Below are 20,705 nucleotides of genomic sequence, written 5' to 3' on the forward strand. Positions count from 1 at the left end.
TGCTAAATTGAAAATTTCAGAGATTTGACCATTTTATCTAAATTGTTAGATTTGTTGCTATAAAGTTGTTTGTTATATCTTCTTCTCCTTTCATATCTTTAGGACCTGTAGTGAAAAGCACTTTTTTATTCTTGATATTAGTGATTTTTTTCTCTTGTTTATTCTTAAACAGTCTAGGTAGCAGTTTTCTCAAAGAATTCTGTTGATGTTATTGAAAAACCAGTTCTTGGCTTCTTATTTTCTCAATTTTTTTTCTATTTTCTGTTTGATTGATTTATGTCCTTATATCCTTATATTTATCTTGGGTACACTTTACTCCTCTTTTTTTAGATTCTTAAAGTAGAACCTTAGGTTATTGATTTTAGACATTTTTGATTTAAGAATTTAATCTGTACTGTTCCTTTTAGGCACTACTTTAGCTCCATCTCACACATTTGATATGTTGTATTTTCATTATTATTTAGTCTAAAATATTTCCTAAGATTTAATATTTTTGTATTCTATTTTATTGTCTATTGATTTTTTTGTCACACTTCTTTGTATGGCTTTAAAAAACTGTTTCTCTAGGAATTACAATATACAATCTTAACATTTCACACTCTGGAGTTAATGTCAAACTAGTTCACATAAAATGTAGCACTCTTACAACTATAGTGACCTTACTGACCCTATCCTGGTCTTTTTGGTTCTTGTCATATGTGTTGCATCTATTTATACAAACACCCCACAAGACAATTTGGTTTTCATACAACTGAAAAAAAAAAAAAGACTAAGAAATGGTATTTTAAACTCATTCAGATATTTTCCATCTCTAATCTTCATTCCTTCCTGAAGATTCAGATTTTCCTCTTATATAATCTCTCATCAGTCTGAAGTAAAACCTTTATTATTTCTTATAGTTTTCTAGTCTGCTGGTGAGCAATTCTTTTAGCTTCCTTGTGTCTGAATATGTCTTCATATTGCTTTCATTTTTTAAAAGAATATGCTTGTTAGATACATAATTCTTTGTCAATAGTTATTTGCTTTTTAAGCCTATTACAAATCTTGTTTCACTATCTTTTGGTTTCAGTGGTTTTTAATGGGAAGTTTTTGTCATTTGAATTGCTTCCCTATAAAAAATGTATTGTTTATCTCTCTCTGCTCTCAGTATTTTATCTTTAACTTTGATTTCCAGTAGCTGACATGTGGTTTTCATTGGTTTTATCCTGCTTGGAATGTACTGGGTTTCATTAGGTATTTCTTCAGGTCTGAGAGGTTTTCTCACACTTATTTGTTTAAGTATTTTTTCACCCCATCTTCCTCTCCTTTCAGGATACTGCTTACCCATATATTAGAACTTATGATACTGCTTCACTGGGTTCTGAGGGTGTTCCCTGCACTGCCCTCTCCCCAGATCTCTTCTTTCTCTTTTAAATATTGAATAATTCCTGTTGATTTATCTTCCAATTCACTGACTCTTTTCTTTGACTTCTCCATTCTGTTAGTCCAATTTTTATTGAAAAAGTATTATATTTTCAGATATAAAATTTCTATTTTTTCACTTTTATGTCTATCCTAAGACTTTCTATCTTTTTATTCCTCATTAGCCTATTTCCCTTTACTTCATTAAACATAGTTATAATAGTTTCCTTAAAGGCCTTCTTTAATAATTTCAACTTTTGTGTCGTCTCTGGACTGGTGTCTGTTCATTATGTTTGTCCTTGAGAATGAGTCACATTTTCCTGGATCTTTTTATGCTGAGTAATTATTTTTCTTATTATATCCTGGATGTTGTTAATGTTTTGTTGTGTAGACTGTGGATTCTGCTATATGCCTCTGAAGAATGTTGATGTTTTTCATTTGGCAGGCAATTTACCAGGTTACACTCACTGTAAACTCCATCTGACTCTCTATATTTGGAAGTTAAGTTCAACTAAATCTCGCTTTAGCTTTTTAAGCCATTATTGTGCTGCTTTGAGTTTGTCCTACATATGCACAGTTCAGAGGTCAGTCTAAACTTGTATGGGGTTTAGATACAGAATTGGGGGATTACCTTCTCTGGCTCTCTCTCCTTTGGGACTTTTTTCTCACTCCTCAGTAGTGGTTGTTGCCAGCAGTCTTTTCTCTGATTTGTCTGGCCAGAATGATGAAGGGCTTTCTATCAAAGTTTTTGCCACCTGCACTATGCCATTCTACAGTATGGATGGTATTTAGGGAAAGGCCACAATAGATCTGGAAACTCACTTCCAGAAGGTGTTTCCACAAGTGTCTATTCTCTTCCACAGTCTGCCTGCTTTTGTTTACTTTGAAGAATCCTGAGGTATTTGTTTTTTATATTTTTCCCAGAGTTTATCAACTGTTATTAGTAGGGGATTTTCTATGGATGTAGAAGTGGAACTCCAACAAATTACTTTTGAAATTGAGAGCATGCAACATTTAACATGTCACAATCATGGTGATAATAATAATAAAATTCTTTTATTTAACTGTTTTGGCTATCTGAACAAATTAGATGAAGGAAGTTCAAGAAGGAAAGACAGAACATGAGGAGAAGAAAAAGGCAGGGAGATATTTCATTGTTCCATTACCTGTTATGTATTTATGTTTGTATATATATATATCACAAAGGCTATGGGCATATTCTGGGTACTGGTTTTAACAGGAAAATGTTTTTAGAGTCTTGAAATTTCTATCGGCTTCTGAATAATTTTTAACCAACACAATGTAAGTGTGAATTACTATTATTGATATGCTTAAGATTAAAGACAGCAAAACAAATATTATAGAAAGTATCAAAAAATAGAAAAAAATACAATTATCTTATTCTTTTAGCAAAGTTGTTAAAATGATCATAATTATTTATTAAGCTTTTTCATAAATTATAATCAGTGCAAAAACAGGTCTCATTTCTACCACTGCTATTGCAAAAATAAGTAGTTGTTTTCAGAATATTTTTATTTTCCTTGCAATGTGAAGATTTTACTAGATGTGATAGACTTTCTTTGGACTTAGATATTTCTTTTGGAACTTATGTGTGTATTGGAAGTTGATGTTGATGTGAAATTTAGGGAGCAAATTGAGTTGATATTTGGCCCTGGACCCAAGAGAACCTAAATCTTGTTCTTAATGTGTCACCCTTCCCTCTCAGGCACCCATTACTATACATAGACAAAGTCAAGGCCTCCATCTAACCAGCTGGTACTTTGGCTCTATTCTCAATATAATAATCTGAGGAAACAGGCCCAACATATAAAGGATTTCTTTCCCTAGGTGAGGTGGTTCCATGTTGCTTAGAACCAAGTTTTCTGGTGGTCTGCTCTGTTCATGTCTACCTTAGTTGAAGTCTAGAGCAGAGTATGGGTATTCCCTTCCAGTAGGAGGAATGGCCACATCTGCAAGAACCAGAGAGCAACCTGCCCCAGAATCTAGAGAATCCACTAGTCTGCTCTCTTTGGGTTCTAGCCATTTATGGTTGGAGAGCTTGATTCTCATGTCTGATCACACCGTGGAGGAGAGGAAAGAATGTTGGTTCTTGGCTTTTCTGACTACCTCACTGTTCAGGCACTGAACTTCCTGGGAGAGGAAAAAGGAAATGGTTTGGAGTTCCAATAATTGGGGAAGAAGCAGAAAGTGAAATTACTGAAATTACTATTCAGGTTGTAAAGATTTCAAACACATCTGTCCCATTTTAAAGTATAAAGTAAACTTAGCCTGAATTGTGAGCAGCAGGCTTGACACCTTAATACTTCTGAGTGGCTCAGGGGTTAAAGCCTCTGCCTCCGGCTCAGGTCATAATCTCAGAGTCCTGAGATCCAGCCTTCCATGGGGTTCTCTGCTCAGCAGGGAGTCTGCTCCCCCCGCCCCCGCCGCCCCCCATCCCCTGCCTGCCTCTCTGCCTACTTGTGATCTCTGTCTGTCAAATGAATAAATGAACTCTTAAAAAAAAAAAAAAAAAGACTCTCCAAACCAGAACTGGTCTCTTTCTTTTAATAAATTACTACCCAAAAAAGGGAACATGTTATTTTCCCATGAGACTGGATGTTTAAAAGTCATTTTTACATATTTTGTAGTGTTGAGGGTTGGGTGGGGGAAGGAAAGTCACTAAGCTTTGTAGACTGCCCCATTTAGCATTGAGATATCACCTACCTTGAAAACACAATAGAAGTTCTTGTCAAAGGTAGAAGTTCTATATGGATGTGAAGAGCAACTTTCCTATGAAGAGCTCAAGGGCGTGTACTGAGAAATGTTAGACAATGAACACTTGATAAACTTCAATAGCAAACCAAAAGCCTGAGAGAAGTTGGGATGGGAATACAAAGCAGGAACTAAGAAACAAAAGGGAAGTGAAGTTGGGAGAGTCAAGTCAGATTCTCATCAAGGATTAATGTGCCTCTGTTCCGTGCTCTCTTCCAGTTACAGCCTTTTGTAGGAAGAAATGCAGATGGTGTCAGCGTGAGCATATTACCACCTGTGCAAACAGTAATAGCCAAAACACTATGAGGAGGATTATACAGCATGTTTTATAAAAAGGGAAACTTCCTTAAGGGTTTTGGAAGTAATTTCTAGGGGTGCCTGGGTGCCCAGGTGGCTCAGTGTTAAGCCTCTGCCTTCAGCTCGGGTCATGAACTCAGGGTCCTGGGATCGAGCCCCGCATCGGGCTCTCTGCTCAGCGGGGACCCTGCTTCCCTCTCTCTCTCTGCCTGCCTCTTTGTCCACTTGTGATCTCTCTCTCTGTTAAATAAATAAATAATATCTTTAAAAAAGAAAATCATTTCTAATATTCATATGCTATTGTGCAAAAAAAGAGCAAACAGTACATTATTTTCACTTTTTAAAATGAAATCTGGTTATGGATAGAACTGAACTCTTCAAGGTCTGGGCATTGGTGGAGATGGGTACAGAAAGAGCGCCTCTTGATTCCCAGATGAGAGCTCTGCCATGTAGCAGGGTCTTCTGTTTGAGAATTGCCAGCAAATATTAGATATTAAAAGCAATATGACTATATTTAGAGGCTAAATAAGATGTTTTGTTCATATTGCCCATAATGTATGATAAATGAACAAATCTAATTGTAAAGAACTTTTTTTATGAATTAATGTAAGTCCAATCAAGAATGTGGATAAGAGGGGTGCCTGGGGGGCTCAGTGGGTTAAGCCTCTGCCTTCGGCTCAGGTCAGGATCTCAGGGTCCTGGGATTGAGCCCCACATCGGGCTCTCTGCTCAGCAGTGAGCCTGCTTCCCCCTCTCTCTGCCTGCCTCTCTGCCTGCTTGTGATCTCTCTCTCTGTCAAATAAATAAATAAAATCTTTAAAAAAAAAAGAATGTGGATAAGATGATAAGCAAAGAAATGCAAAGCAAAATAAAATTTTTTCCACATTTATGTGTTAAATCTGTCTTTTTTGGTATATGGCATAAAATGAAGTCTAATTTTCCCCTCCCCTGTCCTATAATCTACCAATTGCCTCAGCACAACTTACTGAATAATTCTTATTGACAATTTAACACTGTTTTTACAATATAACTCATAGTGTTCTTAATTCTTTTGCTCAGTCTATGTGATGATTCTAACAATAGTGTATCCAGTTTAATTCTTAGATCTGTGTAAGTTTTAATTATCTTGTTAGATTACTGCTCCCTCATTTCCCTTTTACAAATTTTGCCTAATCTATCCTGTTTTTTATTTCAAATGAATCCAGAATTACTTTTGAGAGTCTAAAAATAGAATTTGTAGATTTTGATTACGATAGCATTAAACCAACACAGTATTTTGGAAAGCCCTTATGTAATTACAATATTTGATTTTTTTTCACCAAGGGACATTAACTATTTAGTAACATCTTTTATGTCCTTCAGTAAAATTATAAACATTTATTTAGTTTAAGTATGTTTCTCATTGTGTTTATTGCTAGATACTTTTAAAAAATTATAATGGAATTTTATCACTGTGTTTTTGAATGGGTCATTTTGGTCAAATGGAAGTTATTAATTTTGGTATAAAATTTTAAAAAATTTAAGTGTCTTGCATAAATCTATTATAATTCTAAGTAGTTCTTTGGTTTAGAGCTTCTAGGTAGATAATCATACCTTGCAAATAATGGTGATATTCCATAGATGTTTCTGCTTTATTTTTTTTAAAAGATTTTATTTATTTATTTGATAGAAAGAGAGATCACAAGTAGGCAGAGCAGCAGGCAGAGAGAGAGACAGGGAAGCAGGCTCTCTGCTGAGCAGAGAGCCCGATGTGGGGGCTCGATCCCAGGATCCTGGGATCATGACCTGAGCTGAAGGCAGAGGCTTTAACCCACTGAGCCACCCAGGCGCCCCTGTTTCTGCTTTATAATTTTTTTCAAAGAACCTTGGCGTTGGGTTTCCTAAAAATACACAAATTAGTTTTTCTAATTCATTATTTTCTGGTTTTATCTTCATTGTTTTATCCTTATTTCTCAAAATTCCCCTCTTCTTGGCTTCTGTGGAACTCTTCCCGTTTTCCTCTCTGTTGCTCCTACTCATCCCACTTCCCAGAGATGAATCCCAACTACCAAAGAATCTGTAATTGGGCCCTTCTCTATTTATATTTCCTGTTAGCCTGGCTTTTGTTAATGACCTCAGATCTCTCAGGATCTAAAAATCTACTTCAGGATCATAGATGAACTGGCCCTGCTGAATACCAGGTTAATAAATACACCTAACATAAAAATTTACCATTTTAACCATTTTTAAGTGTACAAGTCACTGAATAGCAGAGGTTTTATTGTGCACTTGGCTATGAAGAAGACTTCATCAAGATGATTCAAAGTTCCTATTTTATGAAGGATCTTTAATCACTTTCATTTACTCCTTCTCTGTGGCCAGATCCTGTTAGTTCTAACTGTTAATGTCTCTGTTTTCACTCTGCTCCATTACCAATGCCAGCCAGGCCTTATGCTCAAGCTGTGGAGATTCTTCTTTGCCTCTCTCCCTTTATTCTTTGTCCCCCTCAATATCCCCCAAGCACCAGATCCTATCAAGCTATATTCTGTTAAAAGTTTTTGAATGGTTTTCAGTAGCCAAGAGAAAAAGTACGAATATTTGGCATGTGAGGCCTCATGATCTGGCTGCAGCCTACCTTGTTGCTGATCACCTTACCCCTGTCATACAGTCTGCTCTAGCTCTGGAGGCATATTGAGGGAAGTGGGCTGGGTGAGAGATGGAGGAACCCACCACCAGTTGGAGAAGGAAGAGGAAACTGCCATCTTGGCCCAAGAGTAGGGATTTGGCCCTTACGTTGCCAGAGCCTTCATTTTTTTTTTTCCCCTCCCCAGAGAACCTGTTTATCTGGAATTTTATGTGAAAATGTCTCATTTTAAAATTGTTGGTACAAATTTGTATCTTTGAAAAATTTGGAGCAATTGTAAAATCTGTTCGTGGGCTAGCTTCCCTTCAGTTGATGGTCTCTATTCTCTCTTAGGGTTTCTTTAGATTCTCTCTGCCTGTCTCTCTTGTCTGGAATTGGGACATTACATTATAGTCTAAAGAAATGTTAAAACCAATCGGAGTTTCAGGAATTCCTACTGTAAAAAGGTTACTGCTTTGAAGGTTTTCCATGGTTCCTGTGAAAAGGCCAATGGCTGGATTTAAAATGACATAAACTAATACTACCCACTTGGGCCTCTGGGAGCACACCGAGCATTGTAGCTTAAGAGGTTTTTTTGAGTTCGACTTGTATTTATCGACATGAGTTTTGTTATAGATATGTAATATATTGTTGTTATTTCACAGGACAAATTAGCCAAGATGTCCGCAGTTTCGAAGCATTTTGGACTGAAATACAAAGAAGAATCCTACATCTTTAAAGAGCTTGAGAGGATTCGACAGGAAACTAAAAAGGATCTTCTCCAATTCCAGCAGAAGTTGGCCCCCAAGCCGGCTGTGGATGAAGCTTCAGTGTGCGGCCTCCAGGCCCTGGGCCCTGCCCGTCCTGGGGAGAAGGGCAGCGCCGCCTACGATGGACCCCAAAAGCCATCAGGGTCCCCTCGAGCTAAAGGCCCTACGACCCTCACTGCGGCCCTCCTGCAGCAGGCGCCCCGAGGCGCAGCGCGGCCTCCGGCCCCGAGCGAGGAGGCCGCCCCGGGAAAGACCCGGCGGTTTCGCCCCCAGGACTTCTACGTGCGGAGCTCTGCGTTCCTCCGGCACCCGCTCCCGAAAAAGCCGCCGGTCATCGCCTCCAGGGCTGGCACGTCCAGACCGTTAGTTCTGATGCCGCCCCCAGCGGCAAGGGAGAGGCCCGGGGCGCGCCTGGGCGCGAGGAGCCCGCGGCCCACGGGCCTCAAGCCGGTCCCGCATCCCGGCCGGGAGCGCGGCGTGAAAGAGGGCACGGCTCCGCCCGCAGCGGCCCGCCAGGCCAAACCGAGGACGCGCAGCTCCATTTCCAGCCGGGAGGGCGACGCGGAGGCAGGCGGCCTGCGGAGGAGAGCCGGGGCTCACACCCTCTCCTTGAGCCGGGCCTTAGCCAGCCGACCGCTCGGGTCAGTTTCCGAAAGCCAGCGGGGGAGCATCCGGCTGGGCCGCTCGCGGGAGGCCGCTCAGCCGGTGCGAGTGATCCCGACTTCCATAGAGGAGATCATCGCCTCCTTGCAGTCGGAGGCCCAGCTGGCCTCTGACCGGACCATCAAAGAGCTCATCCAGAGTGTCCTCGGCGAGAACTACGACCTTAAAATGGAAGTAGGTGAACCAGAAGGAAAATTAATATTTTTCCTGGATAAATACAACTTAAGGAAACATTCATAGCATATTTAAGTGCATCGGGTGTGTTACAAGCTAGATAAGCTAGATAAAACACCGGGGGCTTATTCAAGGGCTTAGAATTTGGAATTCGAATTTTAAAATATTCCATCCAGGGGAGCGTATACTCTTTCAGTGAAAGAAATTGAGAGATTATCTCAAAAATTAACTCAAAGTACATTGGTTGTAGACTCGAGTTATAAATACATCACTGGTAACTTTTCGTTTCAAAGTCGTTGTGACTATTGAGTTTCAAAATAACATGTTTTCTATAGAAAACTCAGTCATTTTCTGTTACAGCTTGGGATTGCCAGTAAATTTTTACACTAAGCACATCACTATATTACTGTTAAGAAGTTGAATTTGTAGTTCTTTGATATTTTTAGGGAAAAATCACTCTTAATATGTACGTTTTTAAAGATTTTATTTATTTATTTGACAGAGAGAGAAGTGAGAGAGAGCAGGAGGCAGGAAGGAGGGGGCAGAGGAAAAAGGAGAGATTGAAGGAGAGAGAGGGGTAGAGGGAGAGGAAGGGGTCGAGGAAGAGGGAGAAGCAGGCTCCCGGCTGAGCAAGGAGCCCCTTGAAGTGGGGCTCCATCCCAGGACCCCAGGATCATGACCTGAGCCTAAGGCAGATGCTTAACCAACTGAGCCACTCAGGCACCTCTCTCTCAAAAAAATTTTTTTTTTTTTAATTTACTTCCTAGGCCTTCCCAGTTATAGAGATGCTAAGTGATTCTTTTGTGCCAAGCAAAATGAGATATTGTATGCATTTGTCCCAAAAACCTCATCAGGTGGATACCTATAAAAGCCCCATTTTATACAGGATGTTTCCTAGCTTTAGTGTTGTTAAAGGATTGGCTCAATGTCCCGAACTAAGAAATGGCAGAGCTGATTCTACCCCAGGTGGTCACACCCCAGAGACTGTACCAGAAACATTCCAAAACTGTCCTTTCCTTGATTGTGATATGTACCCAGCAGGGAGCAAAGCTAGATAGGCTAAGTTAAGATATATATTTTTAATGATTTTATTTACTTATTTATTTGACAGACAGAGATCACAAGTAGGCAGAGAGGCATGCAGAGAGAGAGAGGAGGAAGCAGGTTCCCACAAGAGCAGAGAGCCCAATGTGGGGCTCAATCCCAGCACCTGGGGATCATGACCTGAGCCAAAGGCTTTTTTGTTGTTGTTGTTGTTTTTTTAAAAATTTAATTTATTTTTTAATTAATTAGTTAATTAATTAATTTTTAAATATTTTATTTATTTATTTGACAGACAGATTATAAGTAGGCAGAGAGAGAGGAGGAAGCAGGCTCCTTGCTGAGCAGAGAGCCCGATGTGGGGCTCAATCCCAGGACCCTGGAATCATGTCCTGAGCCGAAGGCAGAGGCTTTAATCCACTTAGCCACCTAGGTGCCCCATAATTTTTTATTTTTTATTAACACATAATATGTTATTAGCCCCAGGGGTACAGGTCTGTGAATCACCAGGTTTACACACTTCACAGCACTGACTATGGGGAGCACTCACCTTGGAGAGGGGCACATACCCTCCCCAATGTCCATAACCCAACCATCCTCTCCCTCCTCCACTCCCCCCCCAGGAACCCTCAGTTGGTTTTGTGAGAGAGTGTTTTTCATTTTTTTCTTTCCCTACTCCCCAAACCCCCCATTACTTATTTATTTGACAGAATCACAAGTAGGCAGAGAGGCAGGCAGAGAGAGAGGAGGAAGCAGGCTCCCCACTGAGCATAGAGCCTGATGTGGGAATTGATTCCAGTACCCTGGGATCATAACCTGAGCTTAAGGCAGAGGCTTTAACCCATTGAGGCACCCAGGCACCCCTGACAAATTCTTCATATCAGGGAGATATATGATAATTGTATTTCTCTGATTGACTTACTTTGCTCAGCATAATATCCTCCAGTTCCATCTACATTGTTGCAAGTGGCAAGATTGCATTTCTTTTGATGGCTGCATAGTATTCCATTGTATATATATACCACTTCTTCTTTATCCATTTATCTGTTGATGGACATCTAGGTTCTTTCCATAGTTTGGCTATTGTGGACATTGCTGCTATAAACATTCGAGTGCATGTGCCCCTTTGGATCAATACATTTGTATCTTTAGGATAAATGGCCAGTACTGCAATTGCTGGGTCATATGGTAGCTCTATTTTCAACTTTTTGAGGAACCTCCATGCTGTTTTCCAGAGTGGCTGCACCAGCTTGCATTCCCACCAACAGTGTAGGAGGGTTCCCCTTTCTCCACATCCTCGCCAGCATCTGTCATTTCTTGACCTGTTAATTTTAGCCATTCTGACAGGTGTGAGGTGGTATCTCATTGTGGTTTTGATTTGTATTTCCCTGATGCCGAGTGATGTGGAGCACTTTTTCATGTGTTTGTTGGCCATCTGGAAGTCTTCTTTGCAGAAATATTTGTTCATGTCCTCTGCCCATTTCTTGATTAGATTGTTCTTTGGGTGTTGAGTTTGATAAGTTCTTTATAGATTTTGGATACTAGCCCTTTATCTGATATGTCATTTGCAAATATCTTCTTTCATTCTGTCAGTTGTCTTTGGTTTTGTTAACTGTTTCCTTTGCTGTGCAAAAGCTTTTGATCTTGATGAAGTCCCACTAATTCATTTTTCCCTTGCTTCCCTTGCCTTTGGCGATGTATGTAGGAAGAAGTTGCTGCGGCTGAGGTGGAAGAGGTTGCTGCCTGTGTTCTTCTTAAGGATTTTGATGGATTTCTTTCTCATATTGAGGTTTTTCAACCATTTTGAGTCTGTTTTCATGTGTGGTGTAAGGAAATGGTCCAATTTCATTTTTCTGCATGTTGCTGTCCAACACCAATTATTGAAGAGGCTGTCTTTTTTCCATTGGACATTCTTTCCTGCTTTGTTGAAGATTAGTTGACCATAGAGTGGAGGATCTATTCTGGGCTCTCTATTCTGTTCCATTGATCTATGTGTCTGTTTTTGTGCCAGTACCATACTATCTTGATGATGACAGCTTTGTAATAGAGCTTGAAGTCTGGAATTGTGATGCCACCAACTTTGGCTTTCTTTTTCAACATTCCTCTGGCTATTCGAGGTCTTTTCTTGTTCCATATAAATTTTAGGATTATTTGTTCTATTTCTTTGAAAAAAATTAATCATATTTTGGGGCACCTGGGTGGCTCAGTGGGTTAAAGCCACTGCTTTCGGCTCAGGTCATGATTTCAGGGTCCTGGGATCGAGCCCCGCATCGGGCTCTCTGCTCAGCAGGAGGCCTGCTTCTCTTCCTCTCTCTCTCTGCCTGCCTCTCTGCCTACTTGTGATCTCTGTCTGTCAAATGAATAAATAAAATCTTTTAAAAAATTAATTGTATTTTGATAGGGATTGTATTAAATGTGTAGATAGCTTTAGGTAGCATAGACATTTTCACAGTATTTTTTCTTCCAATCCATGAGCATGGAATGTTTTTCCATTTCTTTATGTCTTCCTCAATTTATTTCATGAGTTCTTTATAGTTTTCTGAGTACAGTTTCTTTGTTTCTTTGGTTAGGTTTATTCCTAGGTATCTTATGGTTTGGGGTGCAATTGTAAAGTATCATATCATCTGTAAAGAGTGATATTTGACTTCTTCTTTGCCAATTTGGATGCCTTTAATTTCTTTTTTGTTGTCTGATTGCTGAGGCTAGGACTCTAGTATTATGTTGAATAGCAGTGGTGATAATGGATATCCCTGACATGTTCCTGACCTTAGTGAAATAGCTCTCAGTTTTTCCTCATTGAGAATGATATTTGCTGTGGGTTTTTCATAGATGGCTTTGATGATATTGAGGTATGTACCCTCTATACCTACACTTTGAAGGTTTTGATCAAGAAAGGATGCTGTACTTTGTCAAATGCTTTTTTAGCATCTATTGAGAGTATCATGTGGTTCTTATTCTTTCTTTTATTAATGAATTATATCACAGTGATTGATTGTGGATGTTGAACCAACCTTCAGCCCAGGAATAAATCCCATTTGGTTGTGGCGAATAATTCTTTTAATGTACTGTTGGATCCTATTGGCTAGTATTTTGGTGAGAATTTTCACATCTGTATTGATCAAGGATATTGGTCTGTAATTCTCTTTTTTGATGGGGTCTTTGTCTGTTTTGGGGATCAAGCTAATGCTGGCTTCATAAAATGAGTTTGGAAGTTTTCCTTCCATTTCTATTTTTTGGAACAGTTCCAGGAGAATAGGTATTAATTCTTCATTAAATGCTTATTAGAATTCCCCTGGGAAGCCGTTTGGCTCTGGGCTCTTGTTTGTTTGGAGATTTTTGATGACTGCTTCAGTCTCCTTACTGGTTGTTGGTCTGTTCAGGTTTTCTATTTCTTTCTGGTTCAGTTTTGTTAGTTTATTCAATTCTAGGAATGTATCCATTTCTTCCAGATTGTCAAATTTGCTGGCATATAGTTGCTCATAGTATGTTCTTATAATTGTTTGTATTTCTTTGGTGTTGGTTGTGATCTCTCTTCTTTCATTCATGGTCTTATTTATTTGGGTCCCTTTCTTTTTTCCTTTTTGATAAGTCTGGCCAGGGGTTTATCAGTCTTATTAATTCTTTCAAGGAACAAGCTCCTAGTTTCATTGATCTGTTCTACTGTTCTTTGGTTTCTATTTCATTGATTTCTGCTCTGATCTTTATGATTTCTCTTCTCCTGATGGGTCTAGGCTTTCTTTGTTGTTTTTTCTCCAGCTCCTTTAGGTGTAGGGTTATGTTGTGTATTTAAGACCTTTCTTGTTTCTTGAGAAAGGCTTCTATTGCTATATATTTTCCTCTCAGGGTTACTTTTGCTGTGTCCCATAGATTTTGAGCAGTTGCGTTTCATTATCATTAGTTTCCATGAGTTTTTTCAATTTTTCTTAATTTCGTGGTTGGCCCATTCATTCTTTAGTAGGATGCTTTTTAGCCTCCATATATTTGGGTTCTTTCCAAATTTCCTCTTGTGATTGAGTTCTAGCTTCAGAGCATTGTGGTCTGAAAATATGCAGGAAATGATCCCAATCTTTTTTTTTTTTTTTTTTTTTTAAGATTTTATTTATTTATTTGACAGAGAGATCACAGTAGGAGAGAGGAAGGGAAGAGATCACAGAGAGAGAGGAAGGGAAGCAGGCCCCCTGCTGAGCAGAGAGCCCGATGTGGGACTCGATCCCAGGACCCTGAGATCATGACCTGGGCCGAAGGCAGCGGCTTAACCCACTGAGCCATCCAGGCGCCTGATCCCAATCTTTTGGTACCAGTTGAGACCAGTTGACACCCAGGATGTGATCTATTCTGGAGAATGTTCCATGTGTACTAGAGAAGAATGTGTATTCTGTTGCTTTGGGATGGAATGTTCTGAATATATCTGTGATGTCCATCCGGTCCAGTGTGTCATTTAAGGCCTTTCTTTCCTTGTTGATCTTTTGTTGGGATGATCTGTCCATTTCAGAGCAGGGAGTGTTAAAGTCCCATACAATTATTATATTATTGTATTATTGTCGATGTGTTTCTTTGATTTTGTTATTAATTGGTTTATAGAGTTGTCTGCTCCCATGTTAGGGGCATAGATATTTAAAATTGTTAGATCTTCTCGTTTGGACAGACCCTTTAAATATGATATAGTGTCCTTCCTCATCTCTTATTATAGTCTTTGGCTTAAAATGCAATTGATCTGTTAGAAGGATTGCCACCCCAGCTTTCTTTTGATGTTCATGAACATGCTAAATGGTTTTCCACTCCCTCACTTTAAATCTGAAGGTGTCCTTGGGTCTAAAATGAGTTTCTTGTTGATAGCATATTGATGGGTTTTATTTTTTTTATCCATTCTGATACCCTGTGTCTTATGATTGGGACATTTAGCCCATTTCCATTCAGGGTAACTATTGAGAGATATGAATTTACTACTATTGTATTGCCTGTAAGGTGACTGTCACTGTATATTGTCTCTGTTCCTTTCTGGTCTACTACTTTTAGGCTCTCTCTTTGCTTGGAGGACCCCTTTCAATATTTCCTGTAGGGCTGGTTTGGTGTTTGCAAATTCTTTTAGTTTTTGTTTGTTCTGGAAGCTTTTTATCTCTTCTTCTATTTTCAGTGATAGCCTAGCTGGATATAGTATTCTTGGCTGCATGTTTTTCTCATTTAGTGCAGTGAATATATCATGGGAATTCTTTCTGGCCTGCCAGATCTCTGTGGATAAGTCCACTGCCAATCTAATATTTCTACCATTGTATGTTATAGATTTCTTGTTGGGAGCTGCTTTCAGGATTTTCTCTTTGTCACTAAGACTTGTAAGTTTTACTATTAGATGATGGTATGTGGACCTGTTTTTATTGATTTTGGGGTTCTCTGTGTCCTGAATTTTGATGCTTGTTCCATTTGCCATATTAAGGAAATTTTCTACAATAATTTGCTCCAATATACCTTCTGCACCCCCCTCTTTCTTCTTCTTCCGGAATCCCAATTATTCTAATTATTGTTTCTTCTTATGGTATCACTTATCTCTCGAATTCTCCCCTTGTGGTCCAGTAGTTGCTTGTCTCTCTTTTGCTCAGCTTCTTTATTCCCTGTCATTTGGTCTTCTATATCACGAATTCTATCTTCTGCCTCATTTATCCTAGCAATAAGAGCCTCCATTTTTTATTGCACCTCATTAATAGCCTTTTTGATTTCAGCTTGGTTAAATTTTAGTTCTTTTATTTCTCCAGAAAGGGTTTTTATTTCTCCAGACTGAGTTTCTGTAATAACTTCCATGCCTTTTTCGAGCTGAGCTAGCACCTTAAGAGTCATCATTCAATACTCTAGATCTATTATATTACCCATGTCGGTATTGATTAGGTCCCCATCCATTGGTACTGCCTATTTTTTCTTTTTTTTGTGGTGGGTTTTTCCACCTTGTCATTTTATCCAGATAAGAGTATATGGATGAGAGAATAAAATATTAAAAGGGTGGCAAAGACCCCATAAAAATGTGTGTTTTATAATCAGAAGAGACCCCAAATCTTGGGGAGAGGAAAAGGGGTAAAAAGAAGTTAAAAAAATTAAAAAAAATATATTAGACTGGTGAATAAAACAGAGCCACCCACTTGATTTTGGGTGTATTTTGGTCTCTTAGAAGAAACTACCTTCCAAAATTTTAAAGAAAGAAATATACACACACGTGCGCGCTCGTGCACACACACACACACACACACACACAGTTAAACACGATGAAGGGATGGAATATGAGTAAAGATGAAAATTTTAAAAAAATTCTGAAAAAGGAGTTAATAAGATAAGTTGTTTGGGAAAAGAGAGAAAAAGAAAGTGGAGAAAATTTGCTCAGGCTGGAGACTAGAACAAAGCCCTGTGCTAGATTGCTAAATTTAGGGTATATTTTGATCTATTATAAGAAGTTGTATCCCAATGTATTTTTAGAAGAAAAAACCCTATTTGTATACAAAAAACAAAGTTAGATACAATAAAGGACAAAATATGACTATAATAATGAAGGTTCAAAATGATTTTTTTTAAAATAAAGGTATTTTTCAGATAAACTAGTTAAAAAACGTTAAAAGAGGAAAGGGCAAAAGTTAATAAAATTGAAACAAGAACAAAAATAAAATTTAAAAAATTTAATTAACTTTGTAAGACTAAACAGTCATGGAGAGAAAGCCATGAATTCCATGCTTTGCTTTCGCTCCTCTGGAATTCCGCTGTTCTCCTTGATCAGTGAGCTTGGTCCTGGCTGGATTTCTTGCTGCTCTTCTGGGGGAGGGGCCTGTTGCAGTGATTCTCAAGTGTCTTTGCCTGAGGTGGAATTGCACTGCCCTTGCCAGGGGCCGGGCTGAGTAATCTGCTTGGGTTCGCTCTCGGGAGTTTTTGTTCCCTGAACGCTTTCCATAGAGCTCTGGAGGATGGGAATGAAAATAGTGGCCTCCCAACCTCTGGCCCACAGGAGCCGAGAGCTCAGGCCCCACTCCTTAGTACACCTTTGGAGAAAAGTGCTCAATCACTCCCATCTCCCATTCTCTGGCCGCACTCTGAGCTCACCTGGCCTATGATGGAGTGTTTCTATTTCTGGCGCACAGCCCCCTTTTGGAGTCTCCAAATCCAGCAGATTCCTGATGTTCCCCGAATCTGCCACTTGTGTGTTCCCTGCTCAAAGAGCAGTGGCCTGATGGTGCCACGGATCACAATTTAAGGTAACCCCCATCTGAGAGCTCACTCCTGTCTTTGTCTCTGTAGCCGGCTTAATACCTGCGAGCTTTGCTACACTCAGACACCTCTGATCCTTCTGTGACCCCACAGGACCTGAGACCATTCTGTCCCTGTGAGGGCTCCACCCCCTCTTATCCTCTGGAGCAATGTCCCTCAGTGGAGCAGACTTTTAAAAGTTCTGATTTTGTGCTCTCTTGCTCCGCTGCTTGCTGGGAACTGGTCCCTCCCCCAGCAGTATATCTCCCTGTTGCTTCAGATTCACTTCTCCGCAGGTCCTACCTTTCAGAAAGTGGTCGATTTTCTGTTCCTAGAATTGCTGCTCTTCTCTTTGACCTCCTGTTGGATTTTTAGGTGTTCAGAATGGGTTGATAATTACCTAACTGAACTCCTGTGACCTGATGTTATCTCAGCCTGCTACTTCTCTGCCATCTTGACTCCTCCTTCTCCTGTAAGTTTTAAAAACCTTAAAGGCAGGGACGCCTGGGTGGCTCACTTGGTTAAGCTGCTGCCTTCTGCTCAGGTCGTGATCCCAGCGTCCTGGGATTGAGTCCCACATTGGGCTCCTTGCTTGGCAGGATGCCCGCTTGGCAGAAGCTCTGCTTCTCTATCTGCCTCTGCCTGCCACTCTGTCTGCCTGTGCTCACTCTGACAAATAAATAAATAAAAACTTAAAAATAAATAAATAAAAAAACTTAAAGGCAGAGGCTTTAACCCATTGAGCCACCCAGGCACCCCAGAAGTTAAGATAGTTTGTCCATTTATCTAGACTTTGTTGTGACAGGGACATTCAAAGAAAAAATAGTAACAAGGGAATCTGGGTCTTACAGAAAGACAGAGGGAGGAAGGGAGAAGAAGGGAAGGGGGGAGAGTGGAGCGAAAGGCAGAAAAGAAGAAACAAGAGATCTAGTTTTTTGAGAATGGCATTGAGGATGACTGTAAGAGGGAAGAAGATTCTGTTACTGTTCTTAGCTGTGGCACCAAACCTCTTGTTAGTATACAGAATACTGCTGCCACATTATGTCTTTTAAAAAGTTTCAGCCCCAAAATACACTCTAGCCTGTAAGGAATGTGGTCATAAAGCCCATTAGGGAACAAAAACATGTAAGGACAAGAGTCCCCAGTCCCCAGTGTTGTCTTTGACCTAATGTTTGTCAGCAGAATAGGACAAATGTTTTCACTTAAAACCCACATCTCCTCATACTTACTCAACAGATGAGTGTGGCTGTTTTAGGGCCCTTTCAAAATGGGGATTTCTTTTCTTTTTCTTTTTTTTTTTTTAAAGATTTTATTTATTTATTTGATAGAGAGAAATCACAAGTAGGCAGAGAGGCAGGCAGAGAGAGAGAGGAGGAGGAAGGCTCCCTGCTGAGCAGAGAGCCCGATACGGGACTTGATCCCAGGACCCTGAGATCATAACCTGAGCTGAAGGCAGTGGCTTAACCCACTGAGCCACCCAGGCGCCCTCTTTTTTCTTTTTTTATTATGTTCATTTAGCCACTATATGGTACATCATTAGTTTTTGATGTATTGTTCAATGACTCATTAGTTGTACATAACACCCAGTGCTGTGCCTGGGTGGCTCAGTTGGTTAAGAATCATTCTCTGGCTCATGTCATGATCCCAGGGTCCTGGGATTAAGCCCTATGTCAGACTCCCTGCTCAGCAGGGGAGTCTGCTTCTCCCTCTCTCTCTCAGTCCTTCCCCCTGCTTATACTCTCTCTTCCTCTCACTCTCAAATAAATAAATAAAATCTTAAAAAAAAAAAAACCCAAACACTCAGTGCTCATCACAACACGTGCCCTCCTCAATTTCCACTTCCCCTCCCCTCTAAAACCCTCAGTTTGTTTCTCAAAGTCCATAGTCTTTCATGGTTTGTCTCCCTCTCTGATTTTTGCCCCTTCAGTTTTTCTCCCCTTCCCCTATGGTCCTCTGTGCTATTCCTTATGTTCCATGTATGAGTGAAAGCATACAATAATTGTCTTTCTCTGCTTGACCTATTTTATTTAACATAATCCCCTCCAGCTCCATTCATGTCAATGCAAGTGGTGGGTAGTCATCCTTTCTGCTGGCTGAGTAGTATTACATTCTGTATATGGACCACATCTTCTTTAACCATTTGTCTGTTGAAGGGCATCTCATCTCCTTCTGCAGTTTGGCTATTGTGGACATTGCTGCTATGAACATAGGGATGCATGTGCCCTTTCTTGTCAGTACATCTGTATCTTTGGGATAACTACCATAATGACCATTGCTGGGTCATAGGGTAGCTCTATTTTTAACTTCTTGAGGAACCTCCATACTGTTTTCCAGAGTGGCTGCACCAGCTTACATTCCCATCAACAGTTTAAGAGGGTTCCCTTTCTCCACATCCTCACCAACATTTGTGGTTTGCCGTCTTATTAATTTTTGCCATAGTAACTGATGTTAAAGGTGGTATCTCTTTGTGGTTTTGATTTGTATTTCTCTGATAGCTAGTGATACTGAGCATTTTTTCCTGTGTCTGTTAGTCATCTGTATGTCTTCTTTGGAGAAGTGTCTGTTCATGTCTTCTCATTTTTTTGACTGGATTATTTGTTTTTGAGTGTTGAGCTTGAGAAATTCTTTATAGATCCTGGATACTAACCTTTTATCTTTAATGCCATTTGCAAGTATCTTCTCCCATTCTGTGGGTTGCCTCTTAGTTTTATTGACTGTTTCCTTTGCTGTGCAAAACATTTTTTATTTTGATAAAGGTTCAGTATGGGGATTTCTAGTTAGGTTTTGTGTGGGTCTCACAGAAAAAATAATCAGGAATGTGCACTGACAAGCTTTAATAGAGAGAACGAAGGTCTCAGTGCCTGATCCTGTAGGAAGTAACTCTGTGACATAGTCAAGGTACTTGACAAAAAAGGGGGGCCCATATTAGAAACTGGCTCAGAGTCCTGCACAGTTGGGAAAAGTTACATTTTCAGAGCAAGGGCCAGAAAGAGAGGAATGCCTTTGCTCTGAACCCATTTTGAGGAGCTCAAATAGAATAAAATATAAGAAGAAAAAGTGTCAAATGAGGAATGGATACCAGGACAGTGAATTCTGTTCTTTCTGACATTTTATTTGTCTTGTGTTTCCTTTCGTGGTGCTTCAGCTACCTGAATTATTGAATGTAGAAGAGGGGTCAGGAGCCAGGGACAGTAATGCTGTGTTATAGGACTTAGGCCTGTATTAAATGCCTTAGTCCATCCCTGCTTTCCATTATACTGATTTTGTACTTTCATGATTTTTAGTGCTTAAGTGATTTCATTTTTCCTTTTTAAATTTTGCTTTCTCCACCCCAAGGATTCCAGAAGACAAACCTCTGTATTATTTTGAATAAAAGTGCTTTCAAAAGTTTTATTAGGGTAAGAAATGACTGTGGCTGGCTAGGTAGGTGATAGATTGTAATAAAAAATGCAGTTGTTAAAGTAGTATCTAAATTATGGTTTTAAGAATTCCTAAGATGATGATGATGATGATGATGATGATTAGATTTTATTTATTTGACAGAGAGACAGTGAGAGAGGGAACACAAACAGAGGGAGTGGGAGAGGGCGGAAACAGGCTGAGCAGGGAGTCTGATGTGGGACTTGATCTCAAAACTCTGAGATCATGACCTGAGCCAAAGGCAGATGCTTAACAAGTGGGCCACCCAGGCACCCCAGAAATTCCCAAGATAGAATAAGTCATTTGTTTGAAACATTTATAATTTTTATAAGCAACATCCTTTCCAAGAT

The 20,705-nt window shown here is 39.7% G+C and overlaps 1 protein-coding gene across 2 annotated transcripts in view; it reads left to right on the forward strand.

Moving 5' to 3' along the window:
• Positions 1-20,705, forward strand: part of TTC6 (tetratricopeptide repeat domain 6) — a 222,465-nt gene that overhangs the window by 2,940 nt on the left and 198,820 nt on the right. Inside the window, exons 2-3 of one of the 2 annotated variants that reach the window (XM_059181956.1) lie at positions 7,738-8,679; positions 11,426-11,509. In XM_059181956.1, coding sequence (XP_059037939.1) covers positions 7,753-8,679; positions 11,426-11,509 — 1,011 coding nt within the window. In that variant the 5' untranslated portion in view covers positions 7,738-7,752. The remainder of the gene's footprint in view (positions 1-7,737; positions 8,680-11,425; positions 11,510-20,705) is intronic. The other variant, XM_059181957.1, reaches the window with a different exon arrangement.

Source organism: Mustela lutreola, chromosome 7, assembly GCF_030435805.1.
Source record: "Mustela lutreola isolate mMusLut2 chromosome 7, mMusLut2.pri, whole genome shotgun sequence".
Lineage (NCBI taxonomy): Eukaryota > Metazoa > Chordata > Mammalia > Carnivora > Mustelidae > Mustela > Mustela lutreola.